This window comes from Marmota flaviventris, chromosome 13 (genome assembly GCF_047511675.1).
Source record: "Marmota flaviventris isolate mMarFla1 chromosome 13, mMarFla1.hap1, whole genome shotgun sequence".
Classification (NCBI taxonomy): domain Eukaryota; kingdom Metazoa; phylum Chordata; class Mammalia; order Rodentia; family Sciuridae; genus Marmota; species Marmota flaviventris.
This window is the reverse complement of record NC_092510.1, coordinates 68228359-68248485: the sequence shown is the minus strand read 5'-3', so window position 1 is coordinate 68248485 and position 20127 is coordinate 68228359. Positions and strand designations below refer to the sequence as shown.

The 20127-nt window shown below is 46.7% G+C and overlaps 3 protein-coding genes across 6 annotated transcripts; 2 read left to right on the top strand and 1 right to left on the bottom strand.

Annotated features, from left to right (window-relative positions):
- The first annotated feature begins 440 nt into the window (after nucleotides 1-440).
- Nucleotides 441-4098, top strand: Arhgef39 (Rho guanine nucleotide exchange factor 39). Of its 2 annotated transcripts, none has more exons than XM_027931086.2 (9): nucleotides 441-646; nucleotides 833-927; nucleotides 1172-1292; nucleotides 1565-1683; nucleotides 2271-2341; nucleotides 2582-2710; nucleotides 2867-3096; nucleotides 3316-3404; nucleotides 3589-4098. In XM_027931086.2, the coding sequence occupies exons 1-9, from the start codon at nucleotides 509-511 to the stop codon at nucleotides 3599-3601; spliced, it is 1005 nt and encodes a 334-aa protein (XP_027786887.1). In that variant the 5' UTR covers nucleotides 441-508; the 3' UTR covers nucleotides 3602-4098. The 2 variants fall into 2 exon arrangements, with proteins under 2 accessions (XP_027786887.1, XP_027786886.1); XM_027931085.2 differs by having other exon boundaries at nucleotides 3586-4098.
- Nucleotides 4099-4337: 239 nt separating this feature from the next.
- On the bottom strand, nucleotides 4338-7050 carry Ccdc107 (coiled-coil domain containing 107). 3 transcript variants are annotated; one of them, XM_027930943.2, is made up of 6 exons: nucleotides 6872-7050; nucleotides 6634-6785; nucleotides 5023-5083; nucleotides 4833-4923; nucleotides 4673-4764; nucleotides 4338-4574 (listed from the first exon to the last, which is right to left on the bottom strand). In XM_027930943.2, exons 1-6 carry the CDS (start codon nucleotides 6975-6977, stop codon nucleotides 4360-4362), a joined length of 717 nt encoding a protein of 238 aa, XP_027786744.1. In that variant the 5' UTR covers nucleotides 6978-7050; the 3' UTR covers nucleotides 4338-4359. The 3 variants fall into 3 exon arrangements, with proteins under 3 accessions (XP_027786744.1, XP_027786742.1, XP_027786745.1); XM_027930941.3 differs by having other exon boundaries at nucleotides 4652-4764; nucleotides 6872-7048; XM_027930944.3 differs by having other exon boundaries at nucleotides 4652-4764; nucleotides 6772-6785; nucleotides 6872-7048.
- Nucleotides 7051-13163: 6113 nt separating this feature from the next.
- Sit1 (signaling threshold regulating transmembrane adaptor 1) lies at nucleotides 13164-14826 on the top strand. Its single transcript, XM_027930886.2, is given in 6 exon segments — nucleotides 13164-13285; nucleotides 13288-13345; nucleotides 13475-13610; nucleotides 13695-13753; nucleotides 13865-13926; nucleotides 14017-14826. Coding segments are annotated over 6 exon segments (591 nt in total). The 5' UTR covers nucleotides 13164-13243; the 3' UTR covers nucleotides 14251-14826.
- The last annotated feature ends 5301 nt before the right edge of the window (nucleotides 14827-20127 follow it).

Here is a 20127-nt window from a genome sequence, read left to right as displayed (position 1 = left end):
CTACAAATAAGACACTGAGGCTAGCCCGGCAGGGTGGCGCCCACCTGTGACCCCAGCGATTCGGGAGGCTGAGACAGGAGGATCGCGAGTTAAAAGCCAGCCTTAGCAAAAGCAAGGTGCTAAGCAACTCAGACTATGTCTCTAAATACAAAATAGAGCTGGGGATGTCGCTCAGTAGTCGAGTGTCCCTGAGATTAGTCCCAGGTACCCAAAGGGGACTAAAATCCCCAAAGGGGATTTAAAAAAAAAGACATGAGGCTCTGCCAGTGGTTGCACCTATTGAGTGTCCTGACTGCAAATCCAGCTGCCGCCACAGTCCACGCCCACCTACAGGGTTGCCCTTGTGTTGGGGCGACCACAGGAAAAGGAGAGCCGAGGCGAGCCCATGGCCATTGCGCATGCTCATTCCTCAGAGCTCCTCCCCTATCCCACCCGGGGCCCGCCCTGGAAGCGTTGGAATTTGAATCTCCGGCGGGCTGCGGCCGGAAACATCAACCCTCGGACAGTAATGGAGATCCCAGATCCCAGCTCGCGGTGCCCGGTGCGGGAGCAGCGTGCTCGGTGGGAGCGGAAACGCGCCTGCACCGCCAGGGAGCTGCTCGAGACCGAGCGGCGTTACCAGGAACAACTAGGGCTGGTGGCCACGGTGCGGGCCCGGAGCGGCCTCCTCGTGTGGGGTTGGGAGCCCAGGGTGTGGGAAGGTCTCTGCTAGGTGACGACCCCGAGTATGGTGGGTCTTGGATTCTGCATATAGGGAGTCAGGCAAGCGTCTGTCTGGCTGCAGCTTGCATTGGCCCATTCTTCCCGACACCTGTATTCGCTCCTTCCACAGTACTTCTTGGGGATCCTGAAAGCGAAGGGGACTCTACGACCACCCGAGCGCCAGGCCCTATTTGGGTCCTGGGAGCTCATCTACGGCGCCAGCCAGTGAGTGGAAGGGGCGCGAGAAGAGGGAGGGCCATAACTTCTGGCAAGGAGCTCTGTCTTGAGTCAGAGCGAATCAGGTCTGCCAATTTTCTCACCTGTAGCCTTGGCCCAATTCCTTAACCTGCCAGCCTCTCCATCTGTAAAATGGGTTAATAGCACTACCTCGGGGTAGAATTATGAGAATTAAGTGAGGGAGTCCTTGAGTAGTTCTTGGGCTTCCCTTTTACTGCCTTTGCCCACACAGAATGCTGCTTCCCTACCTGGAAGAAGGACACTGGGGACAGGGGCTGGAAGGCTTCTGCCACCACCTGGAGCTCTACACCCAATTTGCAGCTAATGCGGAGAGGTCCCAGACCACCCTACAGGTAACCTGGAGATGACCTCAAATCCATCCCTTTTCCCTAGTGTCTAGCTTGCCCCTCACATTTTCTCTTCATCTAGAAACCAAACTTCATTCACATAATCCCTGCATTTATAGAGCTCTGGGTGCTTAGCCTGTGTCGAGTTTCCCCTAGGGAGACCAAGTTTCTCTCAGGAGCACAGAGCACACAGTTACTGAAGGCTGGGGTTTGTACACAGATGAATGCAATATAAGGAGTGGCTTCTCTTGTTGCCAATTATTTTCCCCTCACTCTAGGAACAACTAAAGAAAAACAAGCGTTTTCGGAGGTTTGTGCACCTTCAGGAAGGTCGCCCTGAGTTTGGGGGACTTAAGCTTCAAGATCTGCTCCCTCTGCCTCTGCAGCGGCTGCAGCAGTGAGTGAACTCCCCTCGACTCCAACCAAGTCTCTTTGAGACTGTATAACTGCTGTCCTCAGTTTTGGGGGAGGTCATGGGGTCATCCCAACCTACTGGCTCTCCTGAGCCAGATTTCTTCTAAGAAGTTTTTACAAGAGTACATGTGAACCCACAAGTACCCATAGTCTGAGACTGTGGAACCCTGTAAAGTGAGTGGGGCTGCAATAGGGTCTGAGGCAAGTTATCTGGAGAAGTTTGTTGAAATGAGTGGCCAACCTACACTAGAATCTCTGTCCCTGGGAATGGGTTTAAGGGTTCATAGGTTGTCTGCAGCATCCTTCTAGGTTTGATTAACTTTTATATCCTGACCTGGCCTTCCAGACTGTGGCCTGCCTTTGACTCTTCAGTGTGGAATTGAAGCGGGCCAAATGGTGTGAGCCCAGGTTCCAAATCCCAGATGAAAGAAGGGGATACAGTAGCCAGAAGCAGATCTTTCCTGGACCTGCAACTGAAGAATATATGGGGGCTGATTGTGTGTCAAGCAGAGGCAAAGGGAATTTTGCCTGGCTCTACTTCCCCTTGTAGACTTACACTGTTAATTCCAGGTATGAGAATCTGGTTGTTGCTTTGGCTGAAAATACAGGTCCCAATAGTCCTGACCATCAACAGCTCACACGTAAGTTCTTGCTCCTTTTCAGCTCAGGCAGGAGGCTGGCTCTTGTATCCTTTTCTGGTTCTGATTTCCAACAATGTATGTCCCTAGCTTCCATTAATATATCCTTATTGCCCTGCCTTTTCTTCAAGAAGTTAAACCCTGACCCAGTCCCCTCCAGCATAGCCTGTCTTTCACCGGTACCAATCAGTCACCCAAAGTCAAAAGTGTGTGAGCATTGAGGTTGAAGGTGTTATATTCTAGGGGCTGCCCGGCTGATAAGTGAGACTGCCCAGAGAGTCCACAGCATTGGTCAGAAACAGAAGAATGAGCAGCACCTCCGGCGTATCCAGGCTCTGCTCAGTGGACGCCAGGCAAAGGGACTTACTTCAGGTAGATTGTTTACTTTTTCATCTCAATCCTCAAATCCTTCTTGCCTATCATCTCTTCCTCTATAGAACCCACACATGCCCCTCAAACTCTACCTCTTTCCTCCTATTCCCATGGATCCTGGAGCTGCACCAAAATAACAGCTCTCCCATCCCCCAGGACGCTGGTTCCTACGCCAGGGGTGGCTGTTGGTGGTGCCTTCCAGTGGGGAACCTCGGCCTCGCATGTTTTTTCTCTTCTCCGATGTGCTCCTCATGGCCAAGCCTCGACCCCAGTTGCACCTGCTGCAGAGTGGCACCTTTGCCTGTAAAGCCCTCTATCCTATGGCCCAGTGTCAACTCTGCAGGGTCTTTGGCCACTCAGGAGGCCCTTGTGGTGGACTGCTCAGTGTAAGTAATAGCAGGAACCCTAGATCCAAAGTATATCTCAAACACTACTGGGCCTGTTTATCTCCTTCACCTGGGTCCCTTTTCATAGTAATGAGAGGATATGAGAAATACCTGGGGCTTGAGCCTCATAGTTCTCAGTCCTAAATCACCTCAATGGAATAGCAAGGGCTTCAGCCTGGACCTTTCTGAGCCATGCACTAAGAGGTGGTCTCTCCCTAGTTGTCCTTCCCCCGTGAGAAGCTACTGCTTATGTCCACAGACCAGGAGGAGCTGTCACACTGGTACCACAGTCTGACTTTGGCTATCAGGTGAGTTGTGTTGTGTCTTTATCAAGAAGAGTGCTGTGACAAGACCCAGGACTGAAATGAGCAGGATCACAGGTCTAATCCTACCTCATTCCTATATCTCCTGGGACCTCCCCCAACCCTGCAGGTGGCTGTGTCTAAATGGAGTGCTCATGTTAGTACCTGAACTGTTTTTTCTCCACAGCAGCCAGAAGAACTAGAGGAATCTTACAAATTCAAAACTCAGAATACTTCAGGGATAGGTCAGAGCCAGAAGTACAAAGGAATCTTCTTCAGCACTAAAAGTACAGAACCCTTCTTGGTTTGACAGGGATCATTTTAAGAATCAGGAACCCAGGCTGGGGACATGGTGGCTGGTGCTTATAATCCTAGCAACTCGAGAGGATCACAAGTACAAGTCCAGCATGGGCAATTTAGCAAGAGACCCTGTCTCAAAATTATTAAAAGGACTGGGAATGTAGCTCTGTGGTACACCGCCCCTGGGTCCAGTCCCCAGTACTGCAGACAAAAATCAGGAAATCAGCTAACAACCTCAGCTGAACTAGACCCTCCAACACAGATGAGGGGATTTGGGGCTGGTAAGCTCATGCCCTCTATGGGTATGCAGCTTTGTTAAGGGTGGCTGTTTTTATGTTGTATATAGTTTTCTATAATTTATTTTCCCACTGGATTTTAATAAATGTTTTTGGAAAGATTCTTCTGTCTCACCTATGAAAAAAGGGATTTGCGGGGGGGGGGGGGGGGGGGGCCTGAAGGTTCGTGTGCTGGTAGCCTCAGGAATACAAGGAAAAGAACTGGAGCTCCCTCTGTCTTCTCTGCTCTCACTCTGGAAGGCAGTGTCTTTTGTCCTAATAAGGGAAGCTTTTCAAGGAGGCCTGAGGCACCTAGTATGGGTGTATGACCAACGGGGAGAGAAAAAAGTGCACAGAAGCAGACTTATTTTACTAAAGGATAGACTTTATTTTACTAAACCTTCAGCTGTTGTCCTTTCTTCCTGGCTGGAGCTGTATCTGGATTCCTTTGTCACAGTCTTACTGTATCTTCTCCTTAGCCCCTGCTCTACTTCCCAGGAAGTCTCTGTGCTCCAATTTATGGGTTCTTCCCAGTCCTGACTGTCACCAGCCTCTTCATCCTCCTCTGTTCTTAAGTTCTCAGGAGAAGGTATGCTGGCCTCTGTGAAAGGAAAGATCAGCATGTTCCAGTTTCAGAGACTATCTCCCCATCACCAGACTCAGCTCTCAACCCTTTACCTGGTTCTGGGACCTCCACACCTTTATCTGGTTTGCAGTCTTGTAGAAGCTGGTGGATGGTCTGTAGCTTCATGTTCAGAAGCTCCCGCTGGGCTCCAACCAAAGTAGTCACACTGCAGAAATACTCACTCAGGGGCTGCCCAAACTGTCTCCATGACTCCCACCTGCCACAAATTCTTACCACTCAAAAAGGGGGTCCAGCTGGGACATTAGATTGTTCAGGTGCTGCTCTGTCTGGGTCAGCTGTTGTGTCAACTGGGCCAGATGCCTCTCTGAGGGTTAGGGAGAAAAGGGGAGCAAAGTTAAGTAACCATTCTGCTGTCCCAGTCTCCTCACCATCACCACCAAGGACAGACTTATGCTTAACCCACCTGACTGCAATGATTCCTCCTTGTCTTTCTCCTCTTGGAAAACTGCAGCATCATCTTTGCCCTGTAGGGGGAGAAGAAAATGGCAATATAGTAGCAACAAAGTTCTGCTCTAGCACCTAAGTCTCCCATAACTAGTAAGGACAGGAGAATTTGCAGTAGAAAGCTATTGTTTATTTGTTTTCCTCAGTTGTAAATGAACACAATACTTTATTTTATTGTGGTGCTGAGGATCAAACCCAGTGCCTCACATGTGCTAGGCAAGCACTTTACCACTGAGCCACAAGCCCAGTCCCAGCTATTGGATTTTTAACCTTAGAGAATCTCATTTCTAGTCCAGGTTCTTACCCGAGACATGAAGCAACCTATCAATATGCCCCCTATGTGCTCTATCTGTGGAACTATCTCCAGGAATAAGCAAACCTCTCCAGTTTGATAAAGCTTTGGTTATCAGTTCATACACAAAGTCAAAAATTTTTCCTTTGAATATCCATAATGCTGACAAAAGCCTTCCAAATAATGTCTTTATTTTCAACATGATAGCCCCTCAGGAATCTGAAGACAATGGTTGCACTCCTGCCTCCTTCCCATCTTTTCTGGTATAAAATCTTAAATCTTTTCTGACAGGGCTCCATTCACATGTTTTTCTCCAGTTGCTTTACTGAGCATGTAGTGCAGATGGAGCACAATAACTTGTTCAGTGTACTGATTTGGGAAGTGGGTTGCCACATCACACAATGAACTTAATAGTCAACTGTAATGCCTCTTTTATAGGTGCTGGTGCTAAGTTGTTTTCTCCTCACTGTACTTGGGCCCAAGAATAAAACTCATTAATCTATCCTTGTTAATTTTTTTTTTTTAGTTGTAGACGTACACAATACCTTTATTTTATTTATTGTTAAGTGGTGCTGAGGATCAAACCCAGTACCTCACACATGCAAGGCAAACGCTCCACCCACTAAGCTACAATCCCAGCCCCAAAACTTACTAAATTTTATCATTAAATTCATATCCTCATCCTTGCCTGTCAAGTATACTTGGGATGATTACTAGCTAACTCTTCTAGTTTCATATAATCTCCAAACTGGTTCAGCCCTGTTTTCTAATGCAAGTGAGTGATAGGATCAGGACTAAAGATACAGCCCTGGGTGGTGCTACTTTCCATTTCAACAGTTTCAATCCACCAAAATGTACTGTCAGCTCATATTTCAGGGCCTCTTTCCCAAGGAGAACCTGAGACTGCCTGATGTCTTGAACTCTGGACACACTGGGGCTGCAGCAATCAACTGCTGCCAAGGCTGGATCCTCACCAGGAACTGCACTTTCGTAGTACACACAGCAGCTGGGTTCAAATCCCAGCTCCACTATTTACTTAGTGATCGCTCTTCATTGGATTGTGGAAGAAGTAAATGTGACGGTCTTCATTTACAATTTACCAGGAGCCCTTCTTATCCACTACCTGTCTGGATCCTTCGAACCCTATAACGTGGGAAAGCCAAGAAACTACTGACTGCAATTTATAGACAGAAGGGAAGCGGAGTCCTGTTTTTGATACTATAGCGCCCCCACGGGAAATTCAGGCCCTGGAAAGCCCCACCCACTGCCGTCCCGCACCTGCAAACACTTGTACAGCACAAAAGCCACGACAGCTGCAGTGTACAGAGCCCCCAAAGGCAGCGCGCCCGCCCGGCCCCGCTCGCGCTGATCTTTGGGCGGCGACCGCCGCCGGGGTTCGGAGGCCCCAAGGCTGACCTGGGCGCGGTGTCCTGCGGAGGGAGAGAAGAGACTCGTCAGCAGAGCGAGGACTCCTCCCTTGCAGTCCCAGCCTCCCTCCAGCAGCCCTCCACGGTACCTGGGTGTGTTCCGAAGTCGGAGCTGGGGGGCTCTCCGAGAACCCCAAGCAGCGCAGATATAAGCATCAGCCCCAGCACACCTGAGGACGAAACCGCGCCGGCCATTGCTGGCCCACAAGCGGGCAAGCTTGGTGCCCAGACTTTGCCCGTTGCCCTCCCTCCCTAGTGCGCAGGCGCGCACGCGACCCGAGCGGATCCCGCGCGCCGGATCCCCCAGTGAGGCCACTCCCAATCGTGTGGGGCGTGACCATAGGATATTTGCATAAGACCAACTCCTGGCTTTCTTAAGTTAGTTCATTTTCCACCGATTTAGGTATTCTATTAGTCAAAATGCTCCCAGAAACCTAAGCTTTTTAAAAAAAGTTATGCTTGAAAATGCTTTCTTTTATATCCCTCATCACCAATTTCTTCACCCTAATCAAAAGATTAACTTTCTCGTAGAGCTATAAAGTGCCACAGAGCACAACGAAAGCCGCAGTTCGTGCTGAAGGCCTGTTTCCTAGGCTACAAACGAGGGACTAGTTCCTTACCTTTCCGCCTAGGGGAAAGTCCCCGGACCATCGGCAGAGAGTGCCGCGTGCGCTTGCACGTAGACCTTCCCGCCAGTCACTGGCTTATCCGCCAAGAAGCGATCCCGGCGCTTGCGACGGGGTAGCTGAGCGGCGTGTGGCGTGGGCGTCGTCCGTCATCTCTCCTAGTAACGCAGGCAGTGCGTGCTTACGCGCACCAACCGCACGGGGCTCATTCTCAGCGCGGCTGCTTTTTGTGCACCAACAAATTGTTCGTGTTACCCAAAATATGGACTACTAAAAGGTTTTGGTAGCACTTCCCTGTGCCACTTTTTGCAGTTCCCTCTTTCTGACAGCCTCCCACTCTGCCCTCTGCCAGATGTAGAGGCCTTTCATTAACAGGCACCATTTATTGTGTACCATGCTACAAACGCTATGAAGTCTGCCTGGAGTAGAATCCCGACTCATTAACTCGAAAGCAGGTGACTTGAGCCAAGTTACTTAGTATCTCTCCGTACCTCAGTTTCCACTCTGAGGAATGGAGGTAGTAATATGCATGCACCTCACGGGTTTGTATGATGATTAAATAGGAAAATCTAAAGAGTTTAGGACTGTGCCTAGCTATTAGTGATTTTAAACCTTGTCAGCTACTACTATAAGTCAGGCAGTGAAATGATTGAAATGATACTAACTCCCGGGTATTCCATAGTCCTTTCCTTGCCACAAAGTTGACTTCTACATACCCTTCAGTTCTGAGCTCAAGTGTGTTCCTTCCCTTCGTTCAGAACCCTTAACAGTTTCTAATTCATTCCTTGGTGCAACAATTTTACTTTCTTCAGTACCACTAGAATATTAGTCCCACAAGAGTAGGAACCTCGTCTCTATTTTCCTGTTTTATCCCAATGCCTAGCACAGCACCTGGCACTAACAGGCATTCAATGAATAATTCAATGAAATCAATGAATGTTCACAACCACCCCTCAAAAATATAATTAGGCTATTTTAAAGAATAAAGAAGCTGGGTGCATGGGTGCACGCCTGCAGTCTTCCAGCGGACTCAGGAGACTGAGGCAGGAAGATCACATGTTGGAGGCAATTTGGTGAGACTCTGTCTCAAAATTTAAAAATAAATAAATAAATTGAGAAGGGGTGGGGATGTTAAGTCAATGGTAGAGCACCCTAAGGTTCAATCTCTAGTACAAAGGGGTGGGAGATGAAGAAACTATGGATTCAGAAATTTAAGTCAACTATGAATCAGGTAAGAAGAGGCAGAGGAGAGATTCCAACCCTTTCTGCCTATCTCCATACCACCTGCCTCACCATTGCTCACCCTTCTGCCTTCCACTTTTTCAGGCAGCACGGTGTTCCACTCTATATTCCACATTGCCTTTTAATTTTCTGGGATACACAAGGCCATCTTCCCAACTAGACCAAAGGTTCTCTGAAGAAAGAAACATGTTCCTTTCACATTTCTATCTCCAGAGCTTGGCATATGGCCGACAATAGGTATATATGTGTCAAATAAATGAATAAAATATGGGTGTATCTTCTTGTTTTTCCAAAAGGGAGTGAGGACAGGGCAGGGCAGGGAGAGATCTGCACTCAGGGAAATAGTCAGAGTCTAATTGATTACCTGGAGGCAGCCTGGGTAGGAGAGTAAGGAAGTCCAAACCCTTAATATAAGTGGGTTGGCTCAGTTGACCTAAATACCAGTTGAGACCAGTTATGATGAGATAAATGAGTGCCAGGTGACTGTTACCTTTAGGAACTCAGGTCCACTGTTGCTGGATCTTTTGATTCTTTCAAAAGAATTAACCAATCTTAACCAATCAGGATTTTAAAATTGGAATTTTAAATTTAAAAAAAAACTGAAAATTATCAATTTTGATAAGGAGTCAATGGTATACTTAGTATACTTTACACTCAAATGAATTTTTTTTTTTTTGAACTGGGGACTAAATCAGGGGTGCTTTATGACAGAGCTACATCCCTAGAGCTTTTTATTTTTTATTTCTGAGACATGGTCTCATTAAGCTGCCCAGGATGCCTCAGCCTCCCAGGTCCCTAGAATTTCAGAAATGTGCCATCATGCCTAGCTTCAAGTGGATCTCTGTTTTTGTTTTTGTTTTGTACTGGGGATTTAACCCAGGGGCACTTAAAAGCTGAGCCACAACCCCAGCCCTTTTTATTTTTTATTTGAGACAGAGTCTTGCTAAATTCCTTAGGACTTCACTAAATTGCTGAGGCTGGCTTTGAACTTGCAATTCTTCTGCCTCAGCCTCCAGAGCTGCTGGGATTATAGGTGTGTGCCACCACACCCAGATCAAAAGAATCATTTTAAAAATGTTTCCTCTAGGGCTACAGATGTAGTTCACTGATAGAGCACTTGCCAAGCATATGCAAGTCCCCAAGTTCAATACCCAATACCAAAAAAAAAAAAAAAAAAGAAGAAGAAAAGAAATAAATTAAATTCTCTGTGACAAAATTACTTTCAGTAATAATCACAAAATGAAACAAATAATAAGGGCCAGAAAAGAAATGCAGATAGGGCTGGGGTTGTGGCTCAACGGTAGAGCACTCCCCTAGCACATGGGAGGCCCTGGGTTTGATCCTCAGCACCACATATAAATAAAAAGAAAGGTATTGTGTGAAATATAACTAAAAAATAAATATTTTTTAAAAAACAGTGAACATTTTTTATTATTGAACTCCACATATAATCAGATCAGTATAAAATAGATATAGTTAACAATTTTAAATCAAATAAATATTACAGGACAATAAATGAAAATGAGTTTATAATTCTTTTTTTTTTTTTTTTTTTGTGTGTGTGTGTGTGTGTGGTACTAGGGATTGAACCATCCAGGGGCACTTAACCTCTAAGCCACATCCCCAACCCTTTTTTAATTTTTATTTTAAGACAGGTTCTCATTAAATTGCTGAGGCTGGCCTTGAACTTACAATCAACCTCCCCAATTGCTGGGATTGCAGGCATGTACCACCACTCCCAGTCTGTATCCACATATTAATCTGTTGGAATGCTGAATAGGGTCATGATTTCTTTTTTTGATTCTTAACTTTGGCAAATTTGTCAAAAATAATCTTATTTGTATTCAATAGAAGTATAACCAGATTTGTTGACTTTCACTGAAGTTGATTAAAATAAATTTAATTAATATTATTAAATATTAAATATTATTATTTATTATTATTTTTTAAGAGAGAGAGAGAATTTTAATATTTATTTTTTAGTTTTCGGCGGACACAACATCTTTGTTTGTATGTGGTGCTGAGGATCGAACCTGAGCAGCACGCATGCCAGGCGAGCGCGCTACTGCTTGAGCCACATCCCCAGCCCCTTAAATATTATTTAATTAAATATTATTTCAAAAAGTTCTTTTCATGTGAAGCAACAGGTATACAAATAGGAAAATCTTAAACATAAGAATAAATTTGGCAAAGACTCACAAAAGTCCCATTTCACAGTGAATTCCAGAAAATTTAAATACCACATAAATAAACCTCAACAGGTCACCTAGAATGAGAGAATTATAAGAACTCAAGTTCAGTTTCTTCGATTTTACAATCAGGGTGCTATAGTTGTTTATTTTGTTTATTTATTTATTTATTTGTTCTGGGGATTGAATCCAGGTCTTCAAGCATAAGAAGCACATGCGTTACCACTGAGTTACCGTCAGCCAGCCTCTCATTGTTTATTTTATTTATTTTTAAATCAATATATTTATTTTCAGATGGTGTATTCGCCATGTTTTCCAGATTGCCTCAAACTCCTAGCTGAAGTGATCTGCCTGTCTAAGCCTTCTGAGTAGCTGGAACTACAGGCATGTGCCACTAAACCCAGCTCATTGTTTATTTTAAATACAGAAATATGTAGCTATCTTTGGGGCTGGAGACAGACATTGCACTCAAAGCAAATTTGAACAATTCCAAACTGTTAAGAACTAATTCTAGATTTAAACACACATAGACAAGTCAGCTTGTGTCAAGGGCTATTGCATAAGTGAAAATTCTCTGGATTGCTGGGCGAGGTGGCCAAAGCCTGTAATCCCAGTGACTCAGGAGCCTGAGGCAGGAGGATTGCAATTTCAAGGCCAGCCTCAGCAAATTAGTGAGGCCCTAGGCAATTTAGTGAGACTGTCTCAAAAAACTAAAAATGTGGCCTGGGGTAGTGGCTCAGTGGTAGAGCGCTTGCCTTGCATGCATGGGGCACTGGGTTTGATCCTCAGCACCACACAAATAAATAAAATAAAGGTATTGTGTCCTACAACTAAAAAAAAAAAAAATGCTGGGGACTTAGCTCAGTGGTTAAGTGACCTGGGGTTCCAAGGCGGGGGGGGGGGGGTGCGTGGGAGTGTAAACTTCCATGTATATTACAATGTTTTTAAAAAATGTGCCAATTTGGAGCAAAAAAAAATATGCTTATTTGAAGCTTATATAGCATTAAAACTTATCAGTGACTACAACAATTTAGAACTAAGATTTACAAAATATTTTTTTGTGAAGAGTATTTTGTCATTGACATTTTTAAAAATTGTTGAAATATGGTGATAACAAATAAAAAGACAGCTGAATTTTATTTTATTTTATTTTTTAAGGCCTATACAGACAATACACTCCCTTCCTGTCTGCAACAAAAGGACAGGACTTCTCTATTTATTCCTAGCCTTGGCAGGCCACTGTAGTTTGAATCTAAATTTAAATTTATATTCAGGGTTGGCACTCCCTCAAAATGAACAAGTACACCCAGCGGCTGTGGAGCACGCCTGTAATCCCAGCAGCTCCAGAGGCTGAGACAGGAGGAACACGAGTTCAAAGCCAGCCTCAGCAAAAAGTGAGGCACTAAGCAACTCAGTGAGACCTTGTCTCTAAATAAAATACAAACTAGAGCTGGGGATGTGGCTCAGTGGATGAGTGTCCCTGAGTTCAATTCCTGGTACCAAAAAGAAAAAAGAACAAGTGCAAAGACTGAGATAAGTTTGCTAGAACAGTCCTGGTTCAGAAATTCCTTTAATACAATTAAATGAAATGAGAGTTCTTAGGAACAGTTTGGATGAAATGGGTCAAATGGATCCAGAGTGGATCACACCTATAATCCCAGCAATTTGGGAAGTTGAGGCAAGAGGATCACCAAGGTTGAGAACAGCCTGAGCATCTTGTCTCAAAATAAAAATAAATAAGTCTGGGGATACAGCTCAGTGGTAAAGTACCCTAGGTTCAATCCCTAATACCAAAAAAAAAAAAAAAAGGTTGGGGTGGGAACCTAGCTTCCTTATTCTCCCCCCACTATAATAGTAGTAATAACAATGACAATAATTATATTTTTTTTCAGGTTGCTAGGAATGGAACCCAGGGCCTCATGCAAATATTTTCTCTCAGTCAACCTTAGACTGTGATGAGACTGCAGGCACCCCAAGGCCACTGCGCTTGACAGCATGCTCATTAAGGAATACATTCTCATCCATTCATGACTCAGAGTTAGACAGAACAAGTGGACATAAAGTGGCAGATGGGATGGGGGCTCCTGTCCTTTTGGTCATGTCTCATGCCACTTCTGCCCCTTGGTCCTTATGGGCTCACCTACACATGGCACAGAACATTTGGGCCTGCAGGTGTTCTTGGGTGAAGGGGACTCAGCCTGAGTGTGGAGGGAACTCAGGAACTGCAGAGTGGTGCAGGTGCAGGCACAGGGCGGGGTCTTTGTTCTTTCAAGATCATCCTTCCCCTCCCCCTTCCTTCCGGGAAACCAGCAACTTTGCCACCCTCAGTACTGGGGATGTTGAGCTGTGGGGGCCAGACCCAGGGAGGGATGGGAGTAAGGGGGGCTGTGGCAGCTGTCCAGCCATGAGCTGGGCTGGCCAGCTCAGGGCAGTGTGTTTATGGACCCAACTCTCACATCAGCAGTCATGAGCAGAGGTGACAACTGCACGGATCTACTAGCATTGGGTGAGCTGGGCGGGGCAGGGGTTTCTGGGGGAGGGGTCATGTGGCTCCATGTCCCACTTGCTGGCAAAGGTAGAGATAGGTGGCTGGGCGGTAACAACCCCCACCACCCCAACCCTGTCATATCCACAGGAATCCCTTCCATAACCCAGGCCTGGGGACTGTGGGCCCTCTTAGGAGCTGTGACACTGATGCTTCTCATCTCACTGGCTGCACTGTTGTCCCAGTGGACCAGTGGCCGGAGCAAGAGCCAGCCAGGGCAGGGACGGTGAGTGGGGGACAAAAGGGATGGGTTAACTTAGAGTTCCTCCTTACCAAGGAGTCCCGCTTATCCCCCAATTCTGTGTTGCAGTTCTGGAGGGTCTGTGGAAGAGGTCCCCCTGTATGGGAACCTACACTATCTACAGACAGGTAGGGTGCTTCGGAGGAGGGACAGGCACAGGGGCCAGGTCCCGGTGGGTGGGTCGGGGGTATGTAGAAGGAGGAACAAGAAGCTGACCAGAGTTCTGTTCCCTGCCCAAGGACGGCTGTCTCAAGAGCCAGGACCAGACCAGCAGGATCCATCCCCGGGAGGTCCTACCAGGGTGAGTCAGATGGTGCTGAAGAAGAAGGGAGAGAAGGACATGGGGGTCTTTTCCAAGGGTTCAGTGAACTCTGACAGCCTTCATTTCCAGGCTGCAGAGGAGGTGATGTGCTACACCAGCCTGCAGCTGCGGCCTCCTCAGGGCCGGATCACCAGTCCTGTGACCCCCATCAAGTACTCAGAGGTGGTGCTGGACTCCGAGTCAAAGCCCCAGGCTGCCAGCCCTGAGCCAGAGCTCTATGCCTCAGTGTGTGCCCAGACACGCAGAGCCCGGGCTTCCTTCCCAGATCAGGCCTATGCCAACAGCCAGCCTGCACCCAGCTGAGGAGGAGGGCCTGGAGCAGTGGCCATGCACTGCCACCTCTTTGTCACAAGGACTCTTGCTGCCCTGCCAGGGGCATGCCTGTTTTCCAACCACACCCAAGGACTGCCAGCTATTACCCAGTCACAGGTGGTGACCTACCCAGAATTTCCTATCTGAGCGGCGAGGGAGACATCTCAGGGTATGGTAGGCCCAAGGCTTCCTGAGAATAGAGGAAGCAAAGACAGTGGCCCCCTCCCCACTTCTTTTTTCTATTTGTTCTTCTCAGCCCTCACACTCCCAGGTTGTCACCTCTTTCTCCTTCCGGAGTTCAACCAGATTCCCCTCAATCCCCTCCCTCACAGCCTACCCTGCACCTCAGTGTCTCTTCAGGCACAGGAAGTGGGTACTGTGGCAGGTCTAAGCACCTGAGAGGATGTGGGTAAGAATCATTTTGGGGAGTTCATAGGCTGGAAGGGTCCTAGGACCTATGACCTGAGGGACCCAAACCTGGCTTCTAACCTGAGAATCCTGACAGGACAATATTGTCTCTATGCTGCTGTCTCTGTCGTATTTTGAAATAAAACTTTTCAAAAAGTGTTTCGGTTTTTACCTAGAAGTCTACAAACAACAGGCCCCACAAGAGTGGGGGTGTGTGCTGCCATCCACACAGATCATTTCTGGGGATTCCTAGCTGCAGAAGAAGGACCAAGAGGGACTCCAGAAGTAGGTGCTAGGGATAGAGGGCTGGAGCTCAGCTCCTCAGCTGCTTTTGCTGCTGCTAGAACATTCCCAGGATTTGCACTCAGGGCCAGCTCATTGTCCCTGGGTCAGCAAGCTCACCAGCCCCATGACCTCTGTAACTGTGCTACCGCCTGCTTACAATCTGCTGGCCTAGCTCCTCCATCAGTTCCCCTATCAATCCCCTCATGCCTCATGAGTTCACCTATACCCCTGTTGTACACTTCTTCTGGCCTTTTCTTCATCACTATGGCAACAGTTCACTCCATCCTATTCTACTTCAATTTCTCAGTTGTCACTTATGGTCCTGGCAACAGCTTTGCCTGTTACCACTTTCATTTTAATCCCTATCTAATATGCCCTCCCTCTCCACCCATCATCTGCTTTATTCTTAACTCTAGCTTCCTGTACTATATAGCATGCCACAATAGGCAGGTTAGCATTGACATTAGAACCGTGGGCTTCGGAGCCTGACCATCTGAGGTCAACGTCTAATTCTACCCCTGCCACCACCAACTGTGTGTTCTTGAGCAACTGAGCCTCAGTCTCATTCATTCCCGCCTCCCCCCCTCTTTCTCTTTGCGGTAATGAGGATCAAACCTAGGGCTTCATGCATGGTAGGCCCAAGCCCTTTTTATTTTTTTATTTTGAGGCACAGTCTTTCTGATTCTCTTATATGCCTTACCAAGTTGCTGAGGTTGGCCTAGAACTTTTGATCCTCCTGGCTCAGCCTCCTGAGTGGTTGGTATTACAAGTGTGTGTCACCATGCCTCACCCAGCCCCTTTCTTTTTGAAAATTTTATATTGAGACAGGGTCTTGCTAAGTTGCTCACGTTAGCCTTGAACTTGTGATCCTCCTGCCTCAACCCCCTGAGTAGCAGGAACTACAGGTGTCTACCACTGTGCCCAGACTGAGTTCAGGTTTTCAAGATGAAGAGGATATTGATGTCTATTTTTATTTTGCGGGGGGTGTACTAGGGATTGAACTCAGGGGCACTCAACCACTGAGCCACATCCCCAGCCCTATTTTGTTTTTTATTTAGAGACAGGTCTCACTGAGTTGCTTAGCACCTCGCGGTTGCTGAGGCTGGCTTTGAACCAGTGATCCTCCTGTTTCAGCCTCAGGAGCTGCTGGGATTACAGGCATGTGCCACCATGCCCAGGCTTAATGTCTATTTTTAAAAGGATGTTGTGTGACTTAAATGAATTACCAAATGTAAAACATGGAGAAGAGAGTTCTCAATAATTATTAAAATAAGAGAAAAATAGAATACTCTGGAGGAGCTTATAGTTGAAACTATAAGCAGGAACATAATACGTAGTATGAATCACAACAGAAGAGCAGAGGGAACCATATGGCAAAGGGCTTCTTTGGAGGAGCTGATGGAAATTCATCCACCAGGGCTGGAGGGATATGAAAGGGGAAATGGTAATATAAGGCTGGTGGGAGACAGAAGCCAGATCACATGGGGCCTATAAGCCACACCAAGAAGTTTGGACTTCATCCTGGAGATGAGGTAGAGGGGAGTCACTGAGGGTTTAAAGCAAGGGATGAACACAGATATGGTAGAGAGGCACTAACTCCCCTGGCTTCTGTGTAGATCTGGAGGTCTGCAGCACTGAAGCCAGGAGGCTTTTAGGAAGACGTTACAAACTTTGAGAGAAATTGGTGGCAGTAGCAGTGGGGATGGAGAGAAGGTGATAGATTTTATATGCTTAGGGTGGGAATGATGACACATGTGTATGATCCCAGCTATTGGGGAAGCTGAGGCAGGAAGATCTCAAGTTTGAGGTCAGCCTGGGCAACTTAGCAAGGTCCTGGGATACAATTAAAAAAAACAAAAACTAAAAAGGGCTGCTGGTGTCGGGCGGGGTGGCGCACACCTGTAATCCCACTGGCTCAGGAGGCTGAGACAGGAGGATTGTGAGTTCAAAGCCTGCCTCATCACGGCGAAGTGCTAAGCAACTCAGTGAGACCCTGCCTCTAAATAAAATACAAAATAAGGCTGGGAATGCGAATATCGCTCAGTGGTTGAGTACCCCTGAGTTCAACCCCAATACCAAAACAACAACAACAACAAAAAAAAAAAAAAAACTGCTGGGTATGTAGCTCAGTGATAGAACACTGGCCTAGCATGTGCAAGGTCCTCCTTCAATCCCCAGTAGGGAGGAGATGGAGAGCCACCATCTATCACATCCTCTTCTTTCCGGTTAGCACTCGAAACAACCCCCCCTCTCAATCTCTACCACAATAATACAACCTAGCTCCGAATGGGTCCAGGTAGTCAGCTTCGTTGCCCTGGTAACAACACAGTCTCTGGCACACTGCTTAGTTCTTGCACTCCAGTAGCGGGGCCTCTTCCACCTTTCCTGTAGCCCATCTATGATCCATCCCTCACTCTGGCAAAAGCTCCAACCACCTCAGGCTCAGGGTTAAAAATCACGTTGAGTCTGAGCTGTAGGCCATCTCCTTCTAGGGCCTCTGTAGACGTTAAGTCCAGCTTGACAGACCTGGGGTTTGAGGGGCAGAAGAAAGGGGAAGCTGAGGTTTTCACTTCCAAGCTTCACTCCTTCCCACTTCAGTATGAGTCCCAAAGAAAAACCACAGAGCAGGGAACCCTGCGCTTGATTCTCGACTGGTCGGATGGTCACAATGAGAAGGGGACACCCTCACTAGAAACAAAATGCCCTTGGGTCCCTAGACTTCAGAGGATCACAACCTGGGCCTCCCCAGGAGACGCCCAGGTCGCAGTAAGAACAGGCAGCTGGGCTGCGTAGGAGGGAAGGTGGTTAGGGGGCGGACAACGGATGCGGGTAGCCACCGGCAGCAGGATGTGGAGTTCTGAGAGCTGCTGCGTTTCTGAAGATGGCTCAGAGTGTGCGAGCTAGGAAATCGTGAGAGCTAACCTTGAAGAGGCGGGGATCTGGTACCAGCCAGGAATCAGGGCTGAGGGCTCCAACGCTCCAAGCGCAGGAGGCGGACTTCAGCCCCTAGACCCGTTCTCCCAGGCACTACCCTCAGCACCCAGAATTAGACGCCAGCGCCCCCAAGGGGCAAGGCACGGTATTACTGCCACCTCTGCGTAGTCGTAATACTGCTCGCCTCCGCGGCATCCTGGGAGTTGTAGTCCTACTGTTTAGGCCGCCCCAGAGTCCAGCTCAGGCGCTGCAACCTTCTCACTCGTTCGCTAACTTAGCGGACTCCATCTTATGAGAAGCCGGGTGATATGACTGTCCTCTTGCAGTCGCTCTCAAATTGAGTTTCTTTAAAACGATTTTATTTTTCATGGATGGATGCAACATGTGTGGTTTGAACTTCCTTTGCCTTCTTTCTCCTCTATGACCCTTCATTTTTTTCTTACTTTCTTACCTTGTCTCCATCACCAAAGTTCGTACTCTGGCCTAACTCCTGAAGGATGAACACCAGAACCATGACAGCTTCCCAACTGGTCTCTGAAACTAAGAATATACTCACATCTTTAGCTGGTCAGCTTGTCATTGCTGACATTCCTTTCCCTTTCCATAGCTCCAGGTGCTTTTCTTGGTGGGATCCATTGCCTTAATGGTGTATGATTCCAGCCAGGGGTCCCCTGTCTCAAGCAACTTCAGGGGCAGATACTTAAGGAAGCCACTAGGACTTCTGGGGACCCAACTTTCCCTCTCTTCCTGAGATCTCAGCTTAGAGAATAGAAATAAACTTAAGACCCAAACAAGAATGGTTTTTGAGACAAAGATTCAATGACAAAACTTAAGGAATTACTTATAGTTGCGAAGGGGACTTGGAATCATCTAGCTAAGGCCCCTCCATCTTTGACTTTGCTTTGCAGTCTGTCAAGATGGTTTTATCGATCCTCAGCACCACATAAAAATAAAGGCATTGTGTTTGGGCTGGGGATGTGGCTCAAGCGGTAGCGCGCTCGCCTGGCATGCGTGCGGCCCAGGTTGGATCCTAGTTTTTCTGAAAACTAGAAAATAAATATTAAAATTCTTTCTCTCCTAAAATAATAAATATTAAAACTCTCTCTCTCTCTCTCTCTCTCTCTCTCTCTCTCTCTCTCTCTCTCTCTTTAAAAAAAAAAAAAAATGGAATTCTGGGGCTGGGGTTATGGCTCCGTGTAGGACACTCACCTAGCATGTGTGAGACTCTAGGTTCGAACCTCAGTACCACATAAAAATAAATAAAATAAACGTAAAAAAAAAAAAAAAAAAAGATGGTTTTAAATTCCAAGCTGGTTTTGGTTACAGGAGGGAAACAGAGTTAGGTATCCAGAGAGATGAAGCCTTAATTTGAAATCATGCAGAGCTAGATCCACCTTCTGAGCTTTTCAGTTATGAAAGCTAATAAATTCCCTTTTTGCTTAAGTCAAAGTTAGGTTTCCTTATCTCTTGCAGCCCAGAGTTCTGAGTAATTCTGTAGGGAAATGTCAGCAGACCAGTGGCAAAGGAAGATGCTGAACCACTTGATATCTTGACTTATTGCTCAATTCTTCCATGAGCCACACTTCTCTAAACTCACATGCACTATCATGTCACTTGACCCTGAGATATTTCTGCTTATTATGAGGGTTAATTTGGTTTATTGTCTTGTTTATCCATTTCTAGAATTATATAGCTAGAAGGAGGATAAAAGATCTGGTCCAAATTTATGCCTACTGCAGGAACCACCCTATGAACACTTGCAGAGATGGGGACCTCACTACTGGTCAAGCACTCATTTCCAATCTTTCTTATTGAAAAAAACATTTTATTTGGAACCAAATACGTATCGTTGTAACTTTTGTCCTGATCTACAATCATACAACAGTCTTCTTCTCCTGCATATGGCAATTTTGAGGAATTAGTAGCCAGTTCTTATGGATGTATGTTTTTTCTTTCCAAGAAGAGTTTTCTAACGTCCTTTCTATAGTTTTAATAAGCTGTATTTTCAACCTACTCGTTACTCTTATTGTTTTGCTTGATCAGAGTCCACCGTAAAATGTGGGGCTAAGAAGTGTGAACGGGGTACTGGCCTGTACAGTGGCAGCCTGCCTTTGGGTGAGCACTAAATCTCCTAGGACTTTGTAAGAACAGACTAGGAAAAGGAGTGTTTATTATGAGGACACATGAGGCAGTTGGGAGCCCTGCAGTATGTTACTGGATCTTGGAACTCTGTAGTACTGG

Coding starts and splice junctions, on each gene's coding strand:
- Arhgef39 (XM_027931085.2), top strand. CDS start 509: ATGGAGATCCCAGATCCCAGCTCGCGGTGCCCGGTGCGGGAGCAGCGT. Junction 1,293..1,564: donor GGTCCCAGACCACCCTACAG/GTAACCTGGAGA, acceptor CCCTCACTCTAG/GAACAACTAAAGAAAAACAA. Junction 3,097..3,315: donor CTTGTGGTGGACTGCTCAGT/GTAAGTAATAGC, acceptor GTCTCTCCCTAG/TTGTCCTTCCCCCGTGAGAA.
- Ccdc107 (XM_027930941.3), bottom strand. CDS start 6,977: ATGGCCGGCGCGGTTTCGTCCTCAGGTGTGCTGGGGCTGATGCTTATA. Junction 4,765..4,832: donor CTGGACCCCCTTTTTGAGTG/GTAAGAATTTGT, acceptor GTATTTCTGCAG/TGTGACTACTTTGGTTGGAG. Junction 4,575..4,651: donor TGTGGAGGTCCCAGAACCAG/GTAAAGGGTTGA, acceptor TTCCTTTCACAG/AGGCCAGCATACCTTCTCCT.